At 49.0% G+C, this 26,729-nt stretch overlaps 1 protein-coding gene across 2 annotated transcripts in view; it reads left to right on the forward strand.

Annotated features, from left to right (window-relative positions):
- The window catches only part of LOC142291690 (ATP-binding cassette sub-family C member 5-like), a 229,614-nt gene that overhangs the window by 192,603 nt on the left and 10,282 nt on the right, over window positions 1-26,729 (forward strand). For both annotated transcript variants that reach the window (XM_075336404.1, XM_075336405.1), the window contains 2 exons: window positions 22,100-22,289; window positions 25,191-25,350. In XM_075336404.1, the coding sequence (XP_075192519.1) occupies window positions 22,100-22,289; window positions 25,191-25,350 (350 nt within the window). The remainder of the gene's footprint in view (window positions 1-22,099; window positions 22,290-25,190; window positions 25,351-26,729) is intronic.

Below are 26,729 nucleotides of genomic sequence, written 5' to 3' on the forward strand. Positions count from 1 at the left end.
AGGGGCAACATAGGGCCCCTAGCTTGAGGGACAGCTTAAGAGCCCGAGTTCCTAGCTATCCCATAGTCATCGTGGCAATGTCACAAATATGTTGAAAATTACTTTTGCGGTACAGTGCAAAGCGCAGAAGGGATGAAACACCATATTGGAGTTCGGATTTAGTTGGAATGGTTTGGGGATGCCAAGTCACATGCCAGAAAAGCAGACCCCCCTTGATAACCCCATTTTGCAAACTGCACCCCTCAATTAATTTATCTAGGGGTGCAGTGAGCATTTTGACACAACAGCTTTGTCACTAAATTTTATACGATTGAGCAGTGAAGAAAGAATTTTTTTTTCACTAAAATATTATTTTAGCTCCAAGTCTTTAATTTTTTCTAAGGGCTAATAAGAAAAAAATGGACCACATTGTTTGTGTAATAATCAATCATTAGTGCGCTGTTACCCTCCATGTAATCGGGAACTACTTTTGAGGTACAGTGAAAAGCTGAAAAGGGACAGAGCACCATATTGGAGTTCAGAATTTGCTGGAATGGTTTGCAGGTACTAAGTCACATAGGCAAAGCCACAGGTATGTTGCAAAATGTTATACTATTGGGTGGGAAGAAAAAATAATTACATTTTTACCACTAACATGTTGTTTTAGCTCCAGATTCACAATTTTCACAAGAAGAATAGATAAAACATGCCTCAAAAGGCATTACACAATTCTCTTGAATGTGGCAGAATACCATATGTGACTGTACAGTACTATTTGGCCACAAGGCAGGGCCCAGGAGGGAAGTAGCACCATTTAACTTTTGGAGCACAGATTGTCCTAGAATAGTTTGTGGACTCCATTTGCAGAGCCCCTCGGTGAAAAGCAGAAATCCCGTCAAGTGACCACATTTTGGAAATTACACCCCTCTGTGAATTCATTTACGGGTGTAGTGACAATTTTGTCTCTGGAAAATGCCCATGGAGTCATATGTAGTGAATGTTGCATAATTATAAAATTGCAAATAAGTCTTTGCAGTGCCCAATACATTGTAGTGCCCATACATTGTGCCTAGATCGTGCTTCAGGATACACACACTGTGTGCACCCCTAAAAAAATGAGAAAACATCTACAGGATATATTGGAGTTCAAAGTGACTATGTCTGCCTCATTACAGTGAATTTTCCATTGGGAATTTTGTCGGAATTATGCTTTTTAGAAATTTACATGGAAACCCTGATGTAAGCACTCAGCATAGAGCACAGGATAAATATTAGCTGCACCTTACTGCGATCATTGGTAGGCAGAATGATCAAATCAACAGCAGTTGAAGAATTGGCTTTAATTATTTATTTTTTATGTTGCTCACATTACAGTATCAGTGATGAGGCGACATTATTCCTCCTATCAGTATGATTACCGCAATACTGGTTTATATAGAGGGTTTTTTCTGCATAACTACTGACTAAAAAAAAATTTTCATAAGAAGGTTTTTTGCATCACCAATTGAAGGCTATAGTTTTTTTTTTTTATTATTTTTCAGCCGATAGAGTCATGTGAGGGCTTGTTTTTTGCGGGATGAGTTGGAGTTTTTATTGGTACTATTTTGGCCAAATCATTTTTTTTATCACTTTGTTTTTTGCCTTATCTTAGGCAGATTGAAGACGAAAGTAAGTCAGGAACTTTTGTTATTCTTTTTTTTAACTCCGTTCTCCATGTCATAAAATAAGGCAGCTGTATTCTTCAAGTCCGCATGAATACAGCAATACTACTTTCATATTTTTGTATGTTTTGCCACTTTTAAAGAATAAAAACAATTTTATAGGAAAAAAAATGTTTTTGCTTTGCTGTATTCTGAGAGCTATTGATTTTTTTATTTTTTTTGCTGATGATGTTTTCAGCAATGCCACTGATAGCATTTTATTCCAATTTTTTGTCTGCACCATGATGAATAGACATAGTTTTTGCTATGTTTGTTTTTTTTTACGGTGTTCACTGAAAAGGTTAATTAGCGTGACAATTTTATAGATCGGGTTATTCCGGACACGGTGATACCCCATTGGTGTCTTTTTAATTTTTATTTGTTTTTGGTTTTACATAAATATAGATATTTAATATGTATTATATTTCTTTAATTTCCTTTGTTGTTTATATCCTGATTTTTTTTTTTATATATTTTTACAATATTTTTCCTTTTTTTTTACATAGTTCCTATATGGAACATTAACTTTTATTAGACTGCAATGCAATAGCATTGCAATACATTATACCTGTCATTTTTACGCTAACAGAAGCCTCTTAGACCAAATTAGGAGCATAGTCTAACAGGATTGCTATAACTGACTGACCCGAGAGTCGTCATGATGACCTTGAGTTGCCATGGCAGTGATCGGGTCCCCGTGGTCATGTCGCACAGGTTCTGATTGGGTGGGAAAAGGAGCCTCTCCCAGCTAGCTAAATACTGCGATCACTGTTGATCACAGTATTTGGGGGTTTAACAGCCAGGGGCGGTGCTGACACCATCCCTGGTTGCGTCAGCCGAAGCTTGGCTATAAGTCACGCCGAGCTCCCAGCGGTGAATGTGCGGGCACATAAATGTTGGTACCATGACGTAAACTTACTTCAAATGTCGTGGAGGGGTGAATGGTTTGTAGTTTGTGATGAACACCCTGTATCTCTTTATGGTAGATTTAGATACTGAAAGACCTACTGCCTGGAGGGGGTTTTCTTCACCATGGAAAGGATTCTGCGATCATCCACTACTGTTGACTTCCAAGGACTTTTTGAGCTCCTGAGCTCACCAGTGCGTTCTTTATTTTTGCAGAATGTACCAAACTGTTGATTTGGCCACTCACATTTTTTTATCTGTCTGATAAATTTTATTTTTCAGCCTAATGATGGTCTGTTTCTCTTCTATTGAGAGGTCCTCTAACCATATGTTGTGTGTTAACAGCAACAGTTGACAAATGCAAATGGAGTAAGCTCCAGAACTTTTACCTGATTATTTGCTGATGGATTAATGAATAAATATCTCATGCAGCCCATTAAAGAGCTTTTGAGATAATTGTCCAATTACTTTTAGTCTTTTGAAAAAGAGGCTACCATTTCTAAACCCTTACTGTATTTAGATGAACACCCTCAAATTAAAGCTGAGTTGATTATATAACTGTATCATAAATATAATTTGCTAAACAGCTATAATGTCAAAACTTGTGTCATTGTCCGCATATTTCTGGACACAACTGGGAATGTGGAAGGCATGTCCGTATGTCCATGTATTTACACTTGCTTGGCCTTTTTCATAATCCCTATAGAAGTGAAAAGAGGCAGACATGCACATGAGAGACCACCACTCCCACAACTCCATTCATTCCCTGACTATGAAACAGCTTATGGTCACCTTTCCTAGTGGAGCAGGGAACAATTATTCTAAAGATACTATCACAGTCTTTCCTCTGTTGCAGAGTTTTGTGACAGGTTCTGGGTCTGAGTCTCACTTTGTCTTGTAAGACTCTGCTGATTAAATGGATTCCCTTTCCTTTGGGGAGGAGAGAGTTAATGTCAGTTTACCTTCCTTCAGCTCCTGGCTCTTGGTCAGGTGTTTCCGCTTGGGACCACACCCAGGTCATATAATTACCCTCTACTTCCACCAGAGGGTACCTGTTATTTTCACCATTTGGTAGCTTGGCCAGGAAGAGAAAGGAGCTGGTGAAAGCCTCACTCAGTTGTGCTTTTGGCCGCAGCATTAGTGTTTGCTGCAGCATTTCTAGGTGTGCTTGTTAAGGTATGGAAGTTACCCAGTAGTCTGTCTACTCCCCCCTTTTATGTTGTTTCCCGTCGTGCACGTTTAGTAGCTCCTTTGTGTGTGTTTGCCGTGGGGACGAGTTGTTGTTGTTGTTACCCCTGTTTTCTCCATATTTGTCGGTGGGGTGTTGTCTTCTATTCTTGCCCCTTTCCCCCGGGTGGTGAGTTGTAGAGGGGCTCTTATGATCAGGTACTAGGACAAGAGATAGGGCCTAGGTTAGAGGTTGGAGGCCCGGACCTCCCTACATTCAAGGGTGCTCCCAGGTGTTAGGGTGAGCACAGGGGCCTGAGCATTAGGGCCATCATAGGTTACCCTGTGTTTCCCAATCACCCATGACAGATAGGTGTCATCAGAGGCATAACTACAATAGGTGCAAGTCCCTTTTTGCCTATATAAAAAGACCAATACTAATAAAGACTGGCAATAATTGGGGGCCCCATTGGAGCTTTTCTTTGGGGCCCATGTGCTCCAAGTTATGCCCCTTGATGTCAATGGCAGAGTTACGTCTTTCATACTGTACATTCATGGTATATCCTGAAGATATGCAGTAAATATGCAGAGTAGCAATAATCCTATGCAGTGCTTTTTTTGCGGCGGTACGTGGCGGTATGGCGTACCACAAAATCTGAAGTGCGCCTCTGGCTCTGTCCACATGGCTAATTTGTAAACTATGCAAATTAGCCATGTGGAGCGGAGGCACAAGCCAGAGGCGTCTCTAGGGGGGAGCTGGCGGGGCGCTGTCGGGCTGCCTGATGCGGCGGTGTGGAAGTCTGCCGGGTGGGAGCTGCTATTCTCTGAGTGCAGCTGTCACGCTGACAGCCGCACTCATAGAGAGTGCAGCGCGTGGCTCACACTGCTCAATTGTCCATGTATCTGTCAAACGCGAATACAATTGAAGCAGTGATCCCTGATGCTGACTTCCGGGTTAGAGCGACGGCTGTCATGTGATCAGGTCAGCTGATCAGACTGCTGACCCGGAAGCCAGCGCCGCAGCACAGAGGTGGCAGAAAAATGCTGATAAGTGCTCCACTGTGGAGCTGAAGAAGACACGGAGGAGGAACATTATGGGGTGAGAGGTGAGTATTTATGAAATCGTATGGGGGAGGGAACTATCTGTGGACACACTGTCTTGGGGGGACAGAGGATGGGGAGGGGGCAATATCTATATGCACAGTAGGGGGGAACTATCTGGACAGAGTATGATGGGAAGAGACGATGGGGAGGGTGAAGTATCTTTGGACACAGTATGGGGAGAGAGAGGATGAGGTTTCATGCATGGGGACAGAGAGGATGAGGGGTGATGCATGGGAACAGAGAGAATGAGGGGTGATGCATGGGGACAGAGAGGATGAGGGGTGATGCATGGGGACAAAGAGGATGAGGGGTGATGCATGGGGACAGAGAGGATGAGGGGTGATGCATGGGGACAGAGAGGATGAGGGGTGATGCATGGGGACAGAGAGGATGAGGGGTGATGCATGGGAACAGAGGATGAGGGGTGATGCATGGGGACAGAGAGGATGTGAAGCGAACTGGAAATAAATTTTGAGGACACAGAATAAAGAGTGACATGGTATGAGGAGAAAGTGGGCAGGATGGGGAGTGAGGTGGAAAAGTATATGGACACATAGGAGGTAGTGAGGAGACAGTAAGGGATGAGAAGAATGTGAGGGGCACAAAATAAAGACTGGGTAGTGGAGGGGGGGTGGTATGGAGAAGGGGCAGAATGGGAGGACAGTGTGAGGTTATAGCAAGGAGGGGGAGTGCGATGAAGGCACAGTATAAAAACTGGGCAGTATAAGGGGACACAGTGTAAATGACACTGTAAACAGTAGGCTCAGTTTGGAAAGAGAGAGAATATGTAGGCCATGTACCAAGAGAGGGACAGTGTGGGTCATATTTTGTGCAGAGAACACAGTGAGGGGCCATTATTTATTCTGGGGCACAGTGTAGGGCAGATATTTTTTAAATAGAAGTATTATAATCATTCTGCTATTTTTAGGGGCATCGTGTCGGGATGTGCTGCAGAAGAGTGGAGAAGATGGAAATCTCCAGAGACAAGATGTGAATGTGAAAAGTCATCATTGCTTCAGGACAAGGTGAAGAATAGAAAGAAATGACTCAGAGACAACATCATCTATAAGGTACCTGAATGGAAATGTTTATTTGTGATACTGACAATGTCTTATCATAAGGCCTTGGTCCCACTTGCGCATTGCTTCTGATGTGAGCGCAATGGGACGCTCACTGATCAGCTGACTATGGTGCAGGTGGCCGGAAATGCTTATTTCTGGATCTGCTCCGTCCTCTGATGGTGTCCGCGGCCTGGTACTGCACATCCACCTCATTGATTTTAATAGGAAACTGCTGCAACTATCAGAAGACGGAGCAGATCCAGAACTGAGCACTTCCAGCCACCTGCTACCACTGACACCTAGAGTAGGGAATTGGCGGGGTTGCCAGGTCTTGTGCCGTCTGACAAGTTAAGGGTTACTATGTTTTTATTTATGTTGTTAGGAGCATTAAAGGGGTTGTCCAAATTTGTGATGAGTCTACAGTCACTCCTTGTGTCACTCTATGTGACTGCAGACTTCTGAATTCTCTCAGTGTGCACACTGCACGCTGTCAGGATTCTCTGGTGCTGGCGGTGAGAGTGGGAGGTTATGAAGCTGCAAGTATGTGATCTACATAGATGTGGTCACGTGCTGAACAGACATGCTCAATGAAAATGAATTGAGTGCCCACATGATCGTTCACTCTCTCCACTGGCACCAGCCCCCCCCCCCCCCTGCTCCTCAATCTCGGCCGGTGGCGCCTGACAGCACCATCCCCCCCTCCCTGCTCCTCGCCTCTGAGATGAGTACCGCCAAATATTTTTTTACAAAAACAGCACTGATCCTATGACTTTAACATCAGTAGCTGCAGATTCCATCATTTCTTTGGAAGGGCTTCTGTTTTTCCAAAGGGTGTAGGCTGTAAATGTTTAAGCTAAAGTGACATAGTTTAGAGATAAAAGTCTATCATGGAGTAAAGTGGAGTTAAAGTTATATTGACCTCCTGTCAGAATGTGTAAATGTGATGTTACTGGTTTCCTAGGGAATAATCAGATACACAGAAGTCTATGAACTTTTTATAACCCTCCAGTTAACATGTGACAATAGTTCAGTTACCTCTACAATCTACACTTAAGGCCTGATTCATCAAGCAGGTTATGCCAGTTTGCGCTCGAAAAACCGTGAGAAATCTTACAAAACGTTATTTATTATGTTTTAACAGCAGCTCTGTCAACTTTTTGTAAAGTAGGGGGCGCTTAGCAAAAAAAGATGTGGCCACGTAGCCAGATTCACAAAAATGGGGCATGCATTTAGACAGAAATGTACTTCAGTCACTAACTGGAGTATAATTCTTACACTGGCGCATGCCAGATAACATTGCGCCAAATTCATTAAAGTGTTGCTTCCTGAATTTGGCGCCTCTTAGCCTAAGGCCTCTGCCACACTCACGTGAAATTCACGCACGTGCCGAGAGACACGTATTTTCCCTGCGTGTTGCGTGCAGGTAAGTACGTGTCTCTGGTACGTGCGTGACACGTGTGTTCTACGTGTGCTATCCGCGATAGCACACGTAGAATCAGTAATTATTATACTCACCTGGTCCTTCCTGATGTCCGCGCTGCTGTCCGTGGTGCTGATCCTCGGTCTCCAGCCCTCCCGTCTCTCCGCTGCTGCTGCTGCCAGGCAGTGAAGTGAATATTCTATGAGATTAATGAGCGGCGGTCGGCAGCAAGAGGCAGCAGCGGCAGAGACAGGAGGGCTGGAGAAGGTGAGTTAATGTTTTGTTTTTTTTTCAATGACATGTGTGTTTTCTCCGGCGCGTGTCACACGGGACCGCATCCACACTACACCCGTGTGGTGCGGGTGCGGGCCGTGTGACACCCGTGCTGCCGGTGAAAAAACGGACATGTCAGCGCTTTCAAAAACGCACACACGTACAAACGCACACGGACACACGTTCCGTGTGGTTTTACGTGTGTGTGCCTGCTACAATAGGGTAGCATTGGTTAAAGTGTCTCCGTGCCGCCGGTACGTGTAAAAAATGACAAACACGTGCCGGAGGCACGGATGTGTGGCGCAGGCCTAACACAGTGTTCATTAATTGGTGCCTTAGGTTTCACTTTTTCTTCTTCTTAGGGCTCGTATAAATGGGACCAGTGCAAACCAATAAAAAGGATTACACTCGAAGCAATAGTATTTAATGAGGCATTGCAGATCTGTGGGGTTTTTTCTTAGCTGTATTCGGAATGAGAAAAAAATCACAGCATGCTGCGATTCGACTCCGAAATCGGTACAGTGCAAGAATAAATACGATTTTTACGGATTCATTACAATTCTGTAAGCTGGGAAACTGTAAATGGTCCATTTATTAATTACTGCTGAGGGAAAATAATGGATTGCATACAGACTTCACACGGACAGCATATGGATGACAAGTGAGAAAAAATCATTACACTGTTCTGGATGACATTGGGACTGATTCGTTACCCTTGTGTGACCCCAGCCTTGCATGTATGTTGTAATGGGCACACTGGCGGACACAGATAGGAAAGGGCCCCTGGGCAAAAACAGTATATGGGCCCATTTTAATCGAATAACTCATCAAAATTCACAATTCCACCTGTTTTGGAAGTTGAAATGGGCCCCCCAACCTCTCGGGCCCCTGTGCGGCTGCACCAATGAGATGTCCGCCCCTGAATGGGCAGCACAACAACACACAATCAGTCAAATGGCAATAAAACAAATGTGGGTAGGAAAGGGTATAATTTCTGAGGTACAGTGAGTATTAAATACTGAGAGAATTGCTTATCCAGCACCCATTCCCACAGACACAGGTATTATTTGGTAGCGCACAAGTTACAGTGAAATGGTTGAATTCAATACTTCTGGGACAATATTCCACCATCACAAAAAATATGTCAAATAATTTAAGATGATCACAAGATTGTGCATTGTTGAGCCAGCAATTTTACGGTGACTTCCATATTACGAAATGTTGCTCTGTACAATTTCTTTAAACTTTATATGTGTTATGGACTGACCCGGTGAGGTGGATGCCCCAAGCTGTTAGTCACAGTGAGCAGCACAGCCCAGAGGCAATGATGCAGCACAGATAAATGGTATGTGGATCAGCAAGAACCAGTATGACAGGTTATGTAGGATTGCAGATGGGAAACTAGAAGCACTATGATGCAACTGATCCAGATGTGTGCATGTCGGGTCCCGCAGCCGGCTGCTTGTGTACCTTGTGAGGCTGATGGTGGCCCCTTTCCCTTGCACCTCTTGTTTTGTTTTTCGGCTCCCCTGCCTGAGCAGTGGTAGCGCGCTCCCCGGCGGTTAGCTGCCGGAAGAGGCGCTGGCCCGTCGGATGTTTGGCCCTTGGCGGTGGCTCTCACCCGGTATCGGTGGGCTGTTGCCTTCTTTCGGGACTTTGGGTGAGGATGAACCCGTGAGGTCCAGACTGCAATCAGTTAATTTGCCTACACTCAGTGGCTTCTAAGCTAGGACGGGGTCTGAGTACCCAATTTCTGGTGCTCCGGTAAACGGTTGACTCACCGGATCAGGGCCGGCAGGCTCCAAAACTGGCCCGGTCCCTACGGTTCCGCCGGTTGTTATACCGGTACTCCTGCAGGCGGCCACCACCGTCTGCCTGCCTGACGTTACGGGGATCCCAGGCTCCAACCCGGATCCCTGACAGCTTTTCTCCTCACACCTCCTGTCGACTCCAACTCCTCACTTCAACTCTAAACTTAAACTCCAACTGTATTTCCTGCCTCAGGACAGTAGTCTCCTCGGTGGGCGTGTCTTTCCACCTGACTCCGCCCACCTGGTGTGCCCTACTTGCCCTGAGGGAGGCATCAGGTCTCCCTTTCGTGTGACGGGTGTGTCCTCACAAGGGATGGGGGGGTGTGTGTAATGTGGTAGATGTTGTTACCTGTGACCCCTGGGGTCCAGGGCATCACATTTCCCCTTGGTTTAATGCAGACCGTCCGCGGGCTGCCCGACCAACTCCGGTTTATTTTTGTTTTCTTTTTCTGTCAGCGATAAAACAGGAAACATTTACAATTATAATAACATTTTTACAAACTATGGTTACTGAAGGTCTTCCCATAACGGGAGGCATTTTACTTTAACGTTGCATAACTTTATTAACGGAATGGGTTCATGTCCTTCCGCCTTTCCCACCCAAACTACCTAGCCTTGATGCTGCCCCTAAGAAACAGGCAGCACCCCTTTTCCCCAGTCCGGAAATAGGAACATTGCCAGATCATCCAGGTGGGAACGGGTATGGTGCAGCGCACCCGGCAGTTGCCAAAGGGCTCCCCGGAGGATGGTCACTGGTCCTGGTGGTGTCCGGACCCCAGCCTGCTCTGCTGCGGGTCCTTCCTCCAATCTGCCTCTCCGGAGGCTAACGGAACGGGAAGGCATGTTAAGGGGCAGGATGATGCAATATTTACAAGCCCAATAGTTTTTGGGTGGCCAGAAAGTCCACGGCCTTGTCCATGAGCAGTCGCTCACGCAACAGGGGATTAAACAGGGTTCAAACACAAGTCCCAAAGGGGACGGGTCCTTTTATAGCCTACGGGCTACCAGCTCCTTAATCGGTGGGATACTCCTCTTCCACCTCCACTTCGGGGCTGTACGGTGGAGGAGGGGGCTGTCTACCGCTCCGGACATCCAGGGCAAACCAGCCCCTCTCCCTTCGATGTCGGGTGTAGTACACTAGATCGCCGGGCAGGAGGTCACGGTCCGGGTGCCCAAACGGGAGATGGGCATGTACATCCCGCCGGGAGAAGAAGACTTCACCTTCCAAGGCGGGGTCATACAGGAACCCCCAGCCTTTGTACCGACCCTTCTGACCTGGCTCTGGTAAGTCGGGCCCCGCACCCAGTATCCGGCACTCCTCAGATGCTCCTTCCCTTCGATGGTGCGGGCAAAGACCTCCTCTCTTTTGGCGTCACGAACAGGATTCGGACAGTCCACTTACCTGTGGAAGTGCGCCTTAGAAGTATCCGTCAGCAGCATCCTGCCGAAAAACTTGAATCCCCGCCATCTTGGGCGTGAAAGTTTCCCGCTCGAGTCGTCTTCCCCGAGCAGTGAAGGCGCGAAGGTGAAGCCCCGCCCCTGAAGGAGGAGTGCTAAAGGAAAACCAAGGGGGAGGCGGGCGAAGAGGCTGCCTACAGGTACAGCAGAGATATGCAGCCAACTGGTATCTTGCTATTGGAGTGCAGTTACACACAGGAATAGCAGAGATGTATAGGCAATCTTGTATCTTGCTTTCAGAAGTGCAGTATCACACAGGTATAGCAGATATACAGGCAAACTGGTAGCTTGTTTGCAGTGATGTGATTACACACAGGTAGAGCAGTGATATATAAGCAAACTGTTAACCTGGTTGCAAAGATGAAGTTAGGTACTTTGCACACTACGACATCGCAGGTGCGATATCAGTGGGGTCAAATCGAAAGTGACGCATGTCACGAACCACCGGGGGGGTCACTCAAAAATCCCCCGCGCTGGCTACCAGTACGTCACAATCGGGGGGTAACAAGTGGGGGTCACCCCTCCTTTATACCTCCCGACCGACAGACAGAGCACGTGACGCGCTCTCTAGCGCCCCTCTTATAGTCAGGCCAATTATGGAATTGCCCGACAATAAGCAAGGAGGCCGCTATACTACTTATGCCGATTATTGAAGGGTCCCCGGTGAGAGTAGGGTATATATTCCCCCGACCTCCGCGGGCGGAATATATAAAACCTCCCCGAATCTCACTGGCCTCCCCACAATAATCCTTGGCACAACTCGCTGCCACCAACCGCTTCACGGTAACTATTAGCCGAACACACAGACGTGGGATTCAAGATCGAGATAACAGAACAGCCCAAGATTAATTATATAATTTAATCAGCCTAAAGCACACTAGAAACTACAATATATACAATAGGGAATCTACAGAATATACATATGTCAGAGTACAGTTACAATCAAAGCATGGGTTACAAACAGGCATACACAGTTCCAGCAGTTACCTTGTGCGTCTGGCCACACGGGGGCGCTGTAGACCAGGTTTCTAGGATCCTTCCCACAGATGTTTCCTACACGTGACCCCCGGCGAAAGAACACTGGAAAATGGCCGAAGTAGGGTTATCAACCTGGGCAAATCCAGGTCCCCTCCTACCTTAGTGACCTCAGAGGGAGCACTGCTCCACCCCTGGCTGGAGTTATGGACAATATCCACAACATGGAATATGGGCCATAACTTTGCCTGGGAGCGTCGTAGGCGGACGCCAACGCTCTCATTGTGACAGTTATGAATTTAGCTACAGAACGAGAGGACTCATGACTTGTCTACTAGTTCCCCATTGGCTGATATCACGCCTGGGGTACTTCCCAATGTCCTACTCCCATAAAAAAGGTGTGCCAGCATCATCCGCATGCAGAGACACCATTTTTATGGTTGCCATATTTATCGGAAATATGGCTTGCGAGATATGAACCATATTTTACTGGAGTCGTTCTGTCTGGATACTTCCAAGCTTGCTAATTAGATAGCAGCCCCTACCACAGGGTCACGGCAGGGAGTCATCCTGTGTCCATTGTTCCCACATCATCTAATCTCCATATCACAGGAGATGGCCATGGAGGTGTAAGTGGAACACAGACCAGTTCCTTTGACACCTATCTGCTAAACAAACCGTTTATCCCTGTGGTAAATTTTCTGATTGAAGGAGTTGTGTGAAGGAAAGGGGGGGTGACACCAGGAGAGGGCTTCCTGACATAACTTGAATATCATGATTTATCGTCATATCTCCGGATTTACCTCACACCTCCCCCCTTTTGAGGGCGCTAGGGGGCAGCACACTCCGGTGTTCCCCCGTGCGCCCGTCCGCGACCTCTCCTTGTCGGGACAGCCCGTCTGCGTTACCGTGGTCCCGGCCCCTTTTGTGGCGAATGGTGAAGTTGTATTGCTGGAGCGCAAGGCTCCATCGCAACAATCGCCCATTCGTCCCAGAGACGGTGTGCAACCAGCTGAGGGGATTGTGGTCCGTCTCCACGATGAAGTGGCGCCCGTATAGATAGGGTTGCAGACGCTGCAGGGCCCACACTATGGCCAGGCACTCCTTTTCCATCGTGGAATAGGCCACTTCCCTTGGTAACAGCTTCCTGCTCAGGTACAAGACTGGGTGCTCTTGGCTCGCAGAGTCCACCTGGCTGAGCACCGCACCGAGGCCGAAGTCACTGGCGTCGGTCTGTACTACAAACGGCCGCGTGAAGTCGGCTGCCTGTAGCACGGGCGTGCTGGACAGGGCGTCCTTTAGCGCCCGGAAGGCTGTCTCGCAGTCCATTGTCCAATCGACTGCAGAGGGCAGCTTCTTCTTGGTGAGGTCCGTCAAGGGCTTTGCCAGGCTACTATAGCATGGAACAAACCTCCTATAGTACCCAGCGGTCCCCAAGAAGGACATCACCTGCTTCTTGGTCCTGGGGGTGGGCCAGGACGCGATGGCCTCCACTTTCTCAGGCTCGGGCTTCAGTGTTCTCCCGCCTACCCGGTGACCGAGGTACTGGACCTCGCTCATGGCCAGCTGACACTTTCCCGGCTTGATGGTCAAACCTGCCTGGTGGATCCGCCTGAGCACCTGTGCTAGATGCTCTAGGTGATCTTCCCAGGTGGGACTGAAGACGGCAATGTCATCCAGGTACGCGGCCGCGTACCCTTCAAGTCCCTTGAGCAGGGTGTTGACCATCCGCTGGAAAGTGGCAGGGGCATTCCTCATCCCGAATGGCATCACCGTGGACTCGTACAGTCCAAATGGGGTAATAAAGGCAGAGCGTTCCCTGGCCTTGCGAGTCAGGGGGATCTGCCAATATCCTCGGCTCAGATCCATGATGGTCAGGTACTGAGCCCCGGCCAACTGATCGAGCAGGTCATCGATGCGTGGCATTGGGTACGCATCGGCGACTGTGACAGCATTGAGCCCCCTGTAGTCCACGCAGAACCGAGTGGTTCGGTCCTTCTTAGGGACGAGGACTACAGGCGAGGCCCAAGCGCTGTTGGATGCCTGGATCACCCCCAGCTTCAGCATCTCGTCAATCTCCTGGCGCATGTGTTGCTGCACCTCCAGGGAAACCCGATATGCTGAACGCCGGATCGGGGGATGATCCCCAGTGTCCACGTGATGGACAGCCAAGTCAGTCCTTCCGGGCTGGTTGGTAAACAACCCCCGGAAGGGGTGTAGGGTGGCCCACAGCTGGGACCGTTGGTCCTCCAAGAGCTGGTGGCCAACCTCCACATCCTCAATGGATCCGCCTGCCCTAACCTGGGCTAGCATATCCAAGAGGGTTTCCGCTTCTCCCTCCTCGGGCAGGTTGCACACGGGGAGCGCACATGCCTCCCGCTCATGATGTGCCTTCATCATGTTCACATGGAAGGGCTTCCGCCTTCCACGGGCAGGGTCTAGGGTGACCAGGTACGTCACAGGGTTGAGCTGCTGGTACACGAGGTATGGGCCTTCCCAGGCTGCCTGAAGCTTGTCCTGTGGTACGGGGACCAGTACCCACACCTTTTGACCCACTTGGTAGGTCCTCTCACAAGCGTTCTGGTCGTACCAACGCTTCTGATCGGCCTGGGCTTGAGCCATATTGTCGTGTACCAGTTGCGTCACGGCCTGCATTTTGTCCCGGAAGCGCATGACATACTCGATAACCGACACTCCAGGGGTGGCCAAATCCCCTTCCCAAGCCTCTTTCACCAGAGCCAGGGGGCCCCGCACACGTCGCCCGTACAGGAGCTCAAACGGTGAGAATCCTGTTGAGGCCTGTGGAACCTCCCGGTAAGCAAATAACAGGTGTGGGAGATACCGCTCCCAGTCACGGCTGTGGGAGTCGACCAACATCTTAAGCATCTGCTTTAGGGTGCCATTGAACCGCTCGCACAGGCCATTAGTCTGTGGATGGTACGGGCTGGCCACCAGATGTCGCACCTGGACTTGCTTACAGAGGGCCTCCATCAGCTGGGACATGAATTGGGTCCCCCGGTCAGTGAGCATTTCCTGGGGAAAACCCACTCGGGAGAAAATCTCCAGCAATGCGGTGGCCACCTTGTCAGCCCGAATGGACGACAAGGCCACTGCTTCTGGGTACCGGGTGGCATAGTCCACTACCGTCAGTATGAAGCGTTTCCCGGAGCTGCTGGGGATGGCCAGCGGGCCGACCAGATCCACAGCCACCCTCCTGAAAGGCTCATCGATGATGGGCAGAGATACCAGTGGGGCTTTGGGGTGTGGCCCCGCCTTCCCCACTCTCTGACAGGTTTCACACGAACGGCAGTAGGCAGCCACATCGGCCCCCATTTTTGGCCAGTAGAAATGCTGGTTTAACCTGGCCTTGGTCTTAGCGATCCCTAGGTGTCCGGCCATCGGAATCTCATGTGCGATCCGCAACAACTCCGTCCGGAACGGATAGGGTACCACCAACTGTCGGTCCCTGGGCCACGCCTCCGGTGAACCCTGCTGGACCGTGACCCGGTACAGCCGTCCTTGGTCCCAGACCACTCGCTCCGGGTCCGAGTCCGAGGGAGGCTGTGCCGCCTGCTCCTTTAGAGCTTTCAGGCTGTCGTCAGCTTCTAACGCTGCCTGAAACCCCTGACTAGATGTGGCCAGAATCGACGAGACTGTCACATCTTCGGTCAGTACCCCGGGACCTGTGTCCTGGCCTCCACCTGACTCGGCTGCCACTTGGTCAGAAGGGGAAGAGCTATCGGACCTCCGGGAGGCCCCTTGGCTTCCAGCACTCCCACTGCGGGTGACAGCGGCCACAGCCGCTGCGACCGTGGGTCGTGCCTGCTCCTCCTCCGTTCCTGACCAAGTCGCCGGTTCAGGCAGACCTACCTGGCTTCCTGACACCCCGGTTGTGGGGGAACCCTGCACCGAGATCTTACCTGGGAGCACTTCCGCTCCGGGACCGGCCCCAATCTCACCTGCCTGTTCCCCCCCTGCAGCCACAGAACCCCGCTGTGAAATCTCTGGGGACCCCACATTTGCTGTGGTAGCCCCCACCCCACACACTGGTCCTCCCCCTGCAGCACCCTGCTCTCTGCTTATCCCTGCAGAGGGCAACAGATCCCAGCTCACTGGCTGATCACTTGTAGAGGCATTGTCACACCTTTCTCTGACCCCCTCCCCTGTCACAGCTGCAGCTGCGTGTGTGTCTATGGTGTCTATGCAAGCAGAAAAATCAGAGTTCACTCCCTCCTCCCTTACATCATTCATAGATAACACATTAACATTGTCCGGAGGCACGTCAGTACTGGCTGAAGGTTCAGCCCTTGGGGGGGGCCCAAACTGGGAGGTTATCTGCCCCAAATCTGTCCCAAGTAACACGTTTGCGGGGATCCGATCAGTTACCCCCACCTCCCTCACCCCTCGCCCTGCGCCCCAGTCCACATAAATGCCAGCAACAGGCAGCGCCGGGTCAATGCCTCCAATCCCGGAGACAGCGAGGGTTTTTCCAGGTATCAAGTCTTGGGGGGACACCATCTCAGGCCGCACCAGAGTCACCTCCGAGGCGCTGTCTCGCAGTCCTATGGTCACAGACCGGCCGACGGTGACAGGTTGGAAGCTGTCCAGGGACCTACCACCACCCCCACCCACACAATACACCTTGGGCGGCCCTTGGGACGGGGACGGAGCCGGGGCCTTGGGACGCTGAGGGCACATGGCCTTGAAGTGTCCAGGTAGGTTGCACTGGTGGCACCGTCTTGGCTCTGCCACGGGCCTGGAGAGGGGAGTTGAGGGGGACACCCCCTGCAGTCTAGGGGCAGGTGGGGCAGTCGTAGAATTCATCTTACCCCCTCTCCAGGTGCTGCTGGTGGCTGCTCTCCTGGCCTCAGGAGCCCGATTGTTGGTGTAGTCATCGGCCAGGGCAGCTGTAGCCGTGGACCCCTTTGGCTTCTGGTCTCGGATGAACTGGCGGAGATCCTCAGGGCAGTTCCACAAGAGTTGCTCCGTGATGAACAAGTCCAGGATCTCCGGTCCGGTGGAAAGCTGCAGGCCTTGGGTCCAGTGGTCGGCAGCTCGGGCAAGTGCCCGCCGGTGGTCAGCCCAGGAGTCCTTTGGTCCCTTTTGCAGGGTCCGGAACTTCTTGCGGTAGGACTCCGGAGTGAGGTTGTACTGTTGGATCAGGGCCCGCTTGATGGTGTCGTAGCCCTGATCTGCCTCAGCAGGCAAGTCCCCAAGGATATCCAGGGCCTTACCCCTTAGACGGGGGGTCAGGTATTTGGCCCACTGATCCTTGTCCAGATGGTGCTGCAGGCAAGTCCGTTCAAAAGCAGTCAGGAAAGAGTCCAAGTCTCCATCCTTCTCCAGCACTGGGAAGTCCTCAACACGGACCTTTGGAAGTTTGGTGTCTTGAAGGTCACGTGTGGCTGATGAGGGCTGGAGCTTGGCTAGATGCAGCTGGTGGTCACGGTCTGCCTGTCGCTCTCGCTCTCGCTCTTCACGCGCTGCCTGCCGCTCTGCCCTGCGCTCTGCCAGGAGTTCCTTGTAGCCCTCCCGGTCTCCAGCCTGGAGTAGGGCCATAGCCATTTGAAGAAGGCTATCCGAGCCTCCCAGGCTCGGTGGAATGGCACGTGGTGATCTGCGGCCCGTTGCGGAGCCTGGTGATTCACTGTCCATTTCAGAGCGGAGGACTGGCATCTGGCTCGTTGAGGACCCTTGGGTGAGCTGCTCCTCATCTTGTCCATAATTGCCAGGTTGTGCGCTGTCCTCTGCAGAACGGTTCTCTGGCGTCGGGCTCCTGGAGGACTCGTGGTCAACCTCCTCATTGCTGTCCACAGCACCGTCCTCCAGTCTCTTCGGGGGTGTGGGTTCGAATCCCACCGCTGCCACCAATATGTCACGAACCACCGGGGGGGTCACTCAAAAATCCCCCGCGCTGGCTACCAGTACGTCACAATCGGGGGGTAACAAGTGGGGGTCACCCCTCCTTTATACCTCCCGACCGACAGACAGAGCACGTGACGCGCTCTCTAGCGCCCCTCTTATAGTCAGGCCAATTATGGAATTGCCCGACAATAAGCAAGGAGGCCGCTATACTACTTATGCCGATTATTGAAGGGTCCCCGGTGAGAGTAGGGTATATATTCCCCCGACCTCCGCGGGCGGAATATATAAAACCTCCCCGAATCTCACTGGCCTCCCCACAATAATCCTTGGCACAACTCGCTGCCACCAACCGCTTCACGGTAACTATTAGCCGAACACACAGACGTGGGATTCAAGATCGAGATAACAGAACAGCTCAAGATTAATTATATAATTTAATCAGCCTAAAGCACACTAGAAACTACAATATATACAATAGGGAATCTACAGAATATACATATGTCAGAGTACAGTTACAATCAAAGCATGGGTTACAAACAGGCATACACAGTTCCAGCAGTTACCTTGTGCGTCTGGCCACAGGGGGGCGCTGTAGACCAGGTTTCTAGGATCCTTCCCACAGATGTTTCCTACACGTGACCCCCGGCGAAAGAACACTGGAAAATGGCCGAAGTAGGGTTATCAACCTGGGCAAATCCAGGTCCCCTCCTACCTTAGTGACCTCAGAGGGAGCACTGCTCCACCCCTGGCTGGAGTTATGGACAATATCCACAACATGGAATATGGGCCATAACTTTGCCTGGGAGCGTCGTAGGCGGCCGCCAACGCTCTCATTGTGACAGTTATGAATTTAGCTACAGAACGAGAGGACTCATGACTTGTCTACTAGTTCCCCATTGGCTGATATCACGCCTGGGGTACTTCCCAATGTCCTACTCCCATAAAAAAGGTGTGCCAGCATCGTCCGCATGCAGAGACACCATTTTTATGGTTGCCATATTTATCGGAAATATGGCTTGCGAGATATGAACCATATTTTACTGGAGTCGTTCTGTCTGGATACTTCCAAGCTTGCTAATTAGATAGCAGCCCCTACCACAGGGTCACGGCAGGGAGTCATCCTGTGTCCATTGTTCCCACATCATCTAATCTCCATATCACAGGAGATGGCCATGGAGGTGTAAGTGGAACACAGACCAGTTCCTTTGACACCTATCTGCTAAACAAACCGTTTATCCCTGTGGTAAATTTTCTGATTGAAGGAGTTGTGTGAAGGAAAGGGGGGGTGACACCAGGAGAGGGCTTCCTGACATAACTTGAATATCATGATTTATCGTCATATCTCCGGATTTACCTCACAACGCACATCCGGCATCGCTGTCGATATCGGAGTGTGGAAATCGTTTTTGATACGAATAACGAGCGCAAAAGCGTCAAAATCGTATCATCGGTGTAGCGTCGGTCATTTCCATAATTTCGGAAGGACCGATGTTACGATGTTGTTCCTCGTTCATGCGGCAGCACACATCGCTGTGTGTGAAGCCGCAGGAGCGAGGAACATCTCATTACCTGCGTCCTGGTGGCTCACGCCGGCTATGCGGAAGGAAGGAGGTGGGCGGGATGTTTACATCCCGCTCATCTCCGCTCCTCCGCTTCTATTGGCCGCCTGCCGTGTGATGTCGCTGTGACGCCGCACAACCTGCCCCCTTAGGAAGGAAGTGGGTCGCCAGCCAGAGCGACGTCGCAGGGGAGGTAAGTCCATGTGAAGCTGCCGTATCGATAATGTTAGCTACGGCAGCTATCACAAGAGATTGCAGCTGCGACGGGGGGCGGGGACTATCGCGCTCGGCATCGCAAGCATCGGCTTGCGATGTCGTAGTGTGCAAAGTACCCCTTAGTCTCAGGAATAGCAAACCAGCACATGAGGACAACCTTAGAATTGCAGAGATGTAATTGTTAGCATAACTTGACAAAACAGAACTGAGAGAACTGCAATGGCATCAGAGATTGCTGGGCTTAATTTGGAAGCAGTAGCTACTGGTTTGCATTTAGGAGTAGCTTCGAGGATAATTATGTACATATCTGGCAAGAGTAGAGTCAAGATGGTGAGCATAAGTCCAGTAAAAACCTGTGGTACCAGTGTGCGAAACCTCCTGAATAGTGATGGGCAGACCCGAACTCTAAAGGCTACTTTACACGCTGCGATATCGGTCCCGATATCGCTAGCGTGGGTACCCGCCCCCATCTGTTGTGCGACATGGGCAAATCGCTGCCCGTGCCGCACAACATCGCGCAGACCCGTCACACATACTTACCTGCCCGGCGACGTCGCTGTGACCGGCGAACCGCCTCCTTTCTAAGGGGGCGGTCCGTGCGGCGTCACAGCGACGTCACTGAGCGGCCGCCCAATAGAAGCGGAGGGGCGGAGATGAGTGGCCGGAACATCCCGCCCACCTCCTTCCTTCCTCATAGCGGCCGGGAGGCAGGTAAGGAGAGGTTCCTCGTTCCTGCGGCGTCACACATAGTGATGTGTGCTGCCGCAGGAGCGCCGAACTACATCGTTACTGCTGCAGTAACGATAATCGAGAATGGACCCCCATGTCACCGATGAGCGATTTTGCAAGTTTTTGCAACGATGCAAAATCGCTCATCGGTGTCACACGCAGCAACATCACTAATGCGGCCGGATGTGCGTCACAAATTCCGTGACCCCAATGACTCCGCATTAGCGATGTCGCAGCGTGTAAAGCCCCCTTAAGGGTACATTGCACGTTGCGACATCGCTAGCCGATTGTAGCGATGCCGAGCGCGATAGTCCCCGCCCCCGTCGCAGATGCGATATCTTGTGATAGCTGCCGTAGTGAACATTATCGCTACGGCAGCTTCACACGCACTTACCTGCCCTGCGACGTCGCTCTGGCCAGCGACCCGCCTCCTTCCTAAGGGAGCGGGTCGTGCGGCGTCACAGCGACGTCACACGGCAGGCGGCCAATAGAAGCGTAGGGGCGGAAATGAGCGGGACCTAAACATCCCACCCACCTCCTTCCTTCCTCATTGCAGGCGGGACGCAGGTAAGGAGATGTTCCTCGCTCCTGTGGCTTCATACACAGCGATGTGTGCTGCCGCAGGAATGAGGAACAACATCTTACCTGTCACTGCAGCAAAATTCTGGAAATGACCGACACTACACAGATCACCGATTTTAGACGCTTTTGCGATCGTTTATCGGTGCTTCTAGGCTTTACCCGTTGTGACGTCGTTACCGGCGCCAGATGTGCGTCACTTTCGATTTGACCCTGACGAGCTCGCAGTAGCGATGTCGCAACATGTAAAGCCCCCCTAAAAGTGCAAATCCGTATGGTTTCAAAAGTATCTGGGTGCTGGGCCCAAGCCCAGAGTTCTCAGGGAACTCTGGCTAATGATCCAGATCTCGCAAAATAAAAATAAAGCAAGCACATTATACTTCGAGTCTCCGGTGCAGCTGTAACAGCTTCCGGGCCACTCCCTCTTCTTCCGGGCTACTTATTAGCCTCATGCATATTCACTGCTTGCCCCGCCCGCTGGCAGTCCTAGCGTTTGTGATTGGTTGCATGCAGATGCGCCCCCAGCCTGTGTGACAGTGTCTGACTGCTTGCAATCACAGACCCGGTCTGCGTGTCACTATTGTGGTATAAAAATAAATAAATAAATTGGCGTAGGGTCCCCATGTATTATGATACCCAGCACAGATAAAGCATATGACTACAGGCTCCAGCCCCCAGCCATGCGCTTATCTTGGCTATGTATCAAAATAAGAGGAACCACATGCGGCTTTTTTTTTTATTATTATTATTATTATTATTTATATAGGTAATTTAAGAAAACAATGTGCAGTCCCCCCCAATTTTGATACCAAAACATGCTAAAGCCCAACAGCTGGAGACTGGTATTCTCAGGCTGGGGAGACCCATGCTTATTGGGCCCATACAGCCTAAAAATAGCAGCCTGCAAAAAAATATTACTTTTGTATATGCTATATATTTTGCAGTGGTCGTGCAATTCTGCCCACAACTACCCAATGTAGTTATGGCTATAGTGGTCCTTCACACGGGAATTACAATGCAATAAAAGTCCTAGTTTTGTCAGGTCTGTATATACTAAATGAAGAGGCGGGGTACTCCTCATTGTTGTAGTGTGCAGGGAGGAAGAATGGGGGACTCGGTGACACAGCAATCAGATATTTATCATGTAGCCCTAGGGTAGGTGATAAAAGCCTCTGAAGCAAAACCACTTTATTATGGTGTAATAATTATAGCAACCTAATTTTACACAACTTTTACTTGTCTATACTATTATTATGTGATGTAAGTATTGCATTTTAATATTATATTTGTACTCCAGAATCTGGAATCAGAAGCACCACTTATTATTCCAGCAAAGTCTCTACCAAAAGAATGGCCCCAAAATGGAGGGATTACATTTGAAAATGTTGAAATGCGTTACCGAGACAGCCTGCCTTTGGTTTTTAAGAACATTTCTTTTTCTATTGAGCCACGAGAAAAGATTGGGATTGTGGGAAGAACGGGGTCAGGTCTGTGTTAATTTCCCTTGAAAATATCACAAAATAGTACCGTATTTATGGAGAAAATGAGGAGTTTTCTGAGAAAAAAATGAAATAGCGGATTAGTTCCATTATTCACACAAGCAAACATAGCAAAGCTCTCTATTCAGTGCTTATGTCTTGTATATAGAGTGATACAGTCATATGAAAAAGTTTGGGCACCCCTATTAATGTTAACCTTTTTTCTTTATAACAATTTGGGTTTTTGCAACAGCTATTTCAGTTTCATATATCTAATAACTGATGGACTGAGTAATATTTCTGGATTGAAATGAAGTTTATTGTACTAAGGGCACTTTCACACTTGCGTTATTTTCCTTCCGTTACAATCCGCCCTTTTGGGAAACAGCGGAATCCGTTAACGGATTCCGCTGTTTCCCATAGACTTGTATGGTTGACGGATTGTACCAAAAGGAGCTGCGTTGCTTCCGCTGGGCGACGCTCCGTTGCTTCCGCCCAGCGGGAGGAACGCAGCATGTAACGTTATTTTGAGCAGCGGAATCCTCTGGATTTCACTGCGCATGCTCTTTTTTTTTTTTTTTTTTTTTTTTTTTTTTAAATCAAACTTTATTTTGGCTCGCGGTGGCCGAACGTTCAGCTGAGCGCCCGGCCGTCGGCAAGCGACAGCGCTCAGCTGAATGACCGGCCACCAGCATGCCCGGCCGCCGGCAAGTCACAGCGCTCAGCTGAGCGCCCGCCCGCCGGCATGCCCGGGCGCCGGCAAGTGACAGCGATCAGCTGATCACCCGGCGGCCGGCTGCAGGGAACGATCAGCTGATCACCCGGCGGCCGGCTGCAGGGAACGATCAGCTGATCACCCGGCGGCCGGCTGCAGGGAACGATCAGCTGATCACCCGGCGGCCGGCTGCAGGGAGCGATCAGCTGATCACCCGGCGGCCGGGAGCGATCAGCTGATCACCCGGCAGCCGGCTGCAGGGAGCGATCAGCTGATCACCCGGCAGCCGGGAGCGATCAGCTGATCACCCGGCGGGCGGGAGCGATCAGCTGATCACCCGGCGGCCGGCTACTGGGAGCAATCAGCTGATCACCCAGCGGCCGGCTGCAGGGAACGATCAGCTGATCGTTCACTATAGTCTGCCGCTGGTAAAACCGGGAAAAAAAAAAAAAAAATCAAAACGAATTGCGTTGTTTTGCAGCATCCGTTGCATCACTATATGCAACACATCCGTTGCATCCGTTACACAACGCAATGCAACGGATACCGTTCAACGCAAGTGTGAAAGTAGCCTAACAGAAAATACGCAATCCGCATTTAAACAAAATTTGATTGGTGCAAAAGTATGGGCACCCTTATCAATTTCTTGTTTTTGAACACTCCTAACTACTTTTTACTGACTTACTAAAGCACTAAATTGGTTTGGTAACCTCATTGAGCTTTGAACTTCATAGGCAGGTGTATCCAATCATGAGAAAAGGTATTTAAGGTGGCCACTTGCAAGTTGTTCTCCTATTTGAATCTCCTATGAAGAGTGGCATCATGGGCTCCTCAAAACAACTCTCAAATGATCTGAAAACAAAGATTATTCAACATAGCTGTTCAGGGAAGGATACAAAAAGTTGTCTCAGAGATTTAAACTGTCAGTTTCCCAGTTTCCACTGTGAGGAACATAGTAAGGAAATGGAAGAACACAGGTACAGTTCTTGTTAAGGCCATAAGTGGCAGACCAAGAAAAATATCAGAAAGGCAGAGAAGAAGAATGGTGAGACCAGTCAAGGACAATCCACAGACCACCTCCAAAGACCTGCAGCTTCATCTTGCTGCAGATGGTGTCAATGTGCATCGGTCAACAATACAGCGCACGTTGCACAAGGAGAAGCTGTATGGGAGAGTGATGCGAAAGAAGTCGTTTCTGCAAGCACGCCACAAACAGAGTCGCCTGAGGTATGCAAAAGCCCATTTGGACAAGCCAGTTACATTTTGGAAGAAGGTCCTGTGGACTGATGAAACAAAGATTGAGTTGGTTGGTCATACAAAAAAGCGTTATGCATGGAGGCAAAAAAACACGGCATTCCAAGAAAAGCACTTGCTACCCACAGTAAAATTTGGTGGAGGTTCCATCATGCTTTGGGGCTGTGTGGCCAATGCCGGCACCGGGAGACTTGTTAAAGTTGAGGGTCGCATGGATACAACTCAGTATCAGCAGATTCTTGACAATAATGTGCAAGAATCAGTGACGAATTTGAAGTTACGCAGGGGATGGATATTTCAGTAAGACAATGATCCAAAACACCGCTCCAAATCTACTCAGGCATTCATGCAGAGGAACAATTACAATGTTCTGGAATGGCCATCCCAGTCCCCAGACCTGAATATCATTGAAAATCTGTGGGATGATTTGAAGCGTGCTGTCCATGCTCGGCGACCATAAAACTTAACTGAACTGAAATTGTTTTGTAAACAGGAATGGTCAAATATACCTTCATCCAGCATCCAGGAACTCATTAAGAGCTACAGGAAGCGACTAGAGGCTGTTATTTTTGCAAAAGGAGGATCTACAAAATATTAATGTCACTTTTATGTTGAGGTGCCCATACTTTTGCACCGGTCACATTTTGTTTAAATGTGGATTGCACATTTTCTGTTAGTACAATAAACCTCATTTCAATCCAGAAATATTACTGAGTCCATCAGTTATTAGATATATGAAACTGAAATAGCTGTTGCAAAAACCCAAATTGTTATAAAGAAAAAAGGTTAACTTTAATAGGGGTGTCCAAACTTTTTCATATCACTGTATATTGGCATTCTTTGTATCGAGATATCATGATTGCTTTATGGTATTATTATTTATAAAATCTTATATAATTAGATACATTTACCAATGCTATATAATTTGTTTCACCAAACAGGCAAATCATCCTTGGCAATGACGCTTTTCAGACTGGTTGAACTCTCTGGGGGTATTATCAGCATAGATAATGTCCATATTGAAACGATTGGCCTGGAGGATCTAAGAAAAAAACTTTCCATCATCCCTCAAGAACCAGTTCTCTTTGTAGGAACTGTGAGGTAGGCCATATGCTTATCTCATAATATGGTATGTATGGGACATTTACGTATGTACTTGTAGAGCCTAGATTTAGTTTTTCTCTGCTGTCATATCTTGTGGGGTTTTTTCTTTGCCACTTAAAAAGAACCTGTGACTGGCCATAAATATCTAATTTAGCTGGTGTAAATGCTTTTCTCTGCAATCTGCCATTGTTTTTCTTTTGTTCCTGCACCCCTCCATTTCTGAGATATGACCCTTTCTTTGTCTTTTTAGCTAACTGGGTATGGTTATCAAAAACACTCCCATAGAAAAAAATTGAGAACCACAAACACTTGGGCTAACAAGACTTGATTAAAATACAGATAAGAGGAGGCCATATCTCAGGTACAGAGAGGCACAGGCAGGGGCGTACATAGAAGTCATGGGGCCCCATAGCAAAAGTTCTAATCGCCCACCTCAAAAAAAGTAAATTAATTTGTTAATATTTGGCTGGGTCACATAAGAATGTATTTCAAAACTCTACATCCCTTACAAAGTGATTTTGCTCCTATTGAAGCCCCCAGGTTCCCCTTTCATTGCACTCATAAAGTATGATGCCAACAAAAGTGCCCCACAAACACTGTATGATACTCCCACAGTGAATGCCTCCACAGTACCTTCCACACACAGTATGATGACCCTATTGTAACCCCCCTCAACTATCCCAGACAAGTATGCTGACTCCAACACAGTATGATCTCCAAATGTGACCTCCATGCATTATAATAGGCCTACATACAGTACAATGGCCCCCACACCTCGTCACACTGAATAATGGCCCCAATAGCCTTTCAAACAGTATAATGACCCTCACACAGCCCTCCACACATTATGATGAACTTCACACAACCCTTTGCACTGTATAATTGCTTGCATACAGTGTAATGACCTTCAAAAAGTCATCTATAAAGTATAAATGCTCCCATGTAGCCCTCCAAATATTATAATGGCCCCCACATAGCCCTCCAATTAGTGGAATAGCCTCCATGTAATCCTCCAAATATTATCATGGCCTCCACATAGCCTTCCATATAGTATAATGGTCTCAACATATCCCTCTAAATATTATAATGGCCCCACACATAGCCTTCAAATTAGTATAATAGGCCCCACATACTCCTCCAGTAATTTGAACCTCCCATAGTCCTCCAAATACTATCATGGCCTCCACATAACCTTCCATATAGTATAATAGCCTTCACATATCCCTCCAAATATTATAATGGCCCCCACATAGCCTTCAATTTAGTATACAGTGGTACCTCGCTTAACGAGTAACCCACTTAACGAGAATTTCGCTTAACAAACAAAGCTTTCTGTAAATTTGTAACCCGCTTTACGAGAAAGCTTTGCTGTACGA

This window comes from Anomaloglossus baeobatrachus, chromosome 2 (genome assembly GCF_048569485.1).
Source record: "Anomaloglossus baeobatrachus isolate aAnoBae1 chromosome 2, aAnoBae1.hap1, whole genome shotgun sequence".
NCBI lineage: Eukaryota > Metazoa > Chordata > Amphibia > Anura > Aromobatidae > Anomaloglossus > Anomaloglossus baeobatrachus.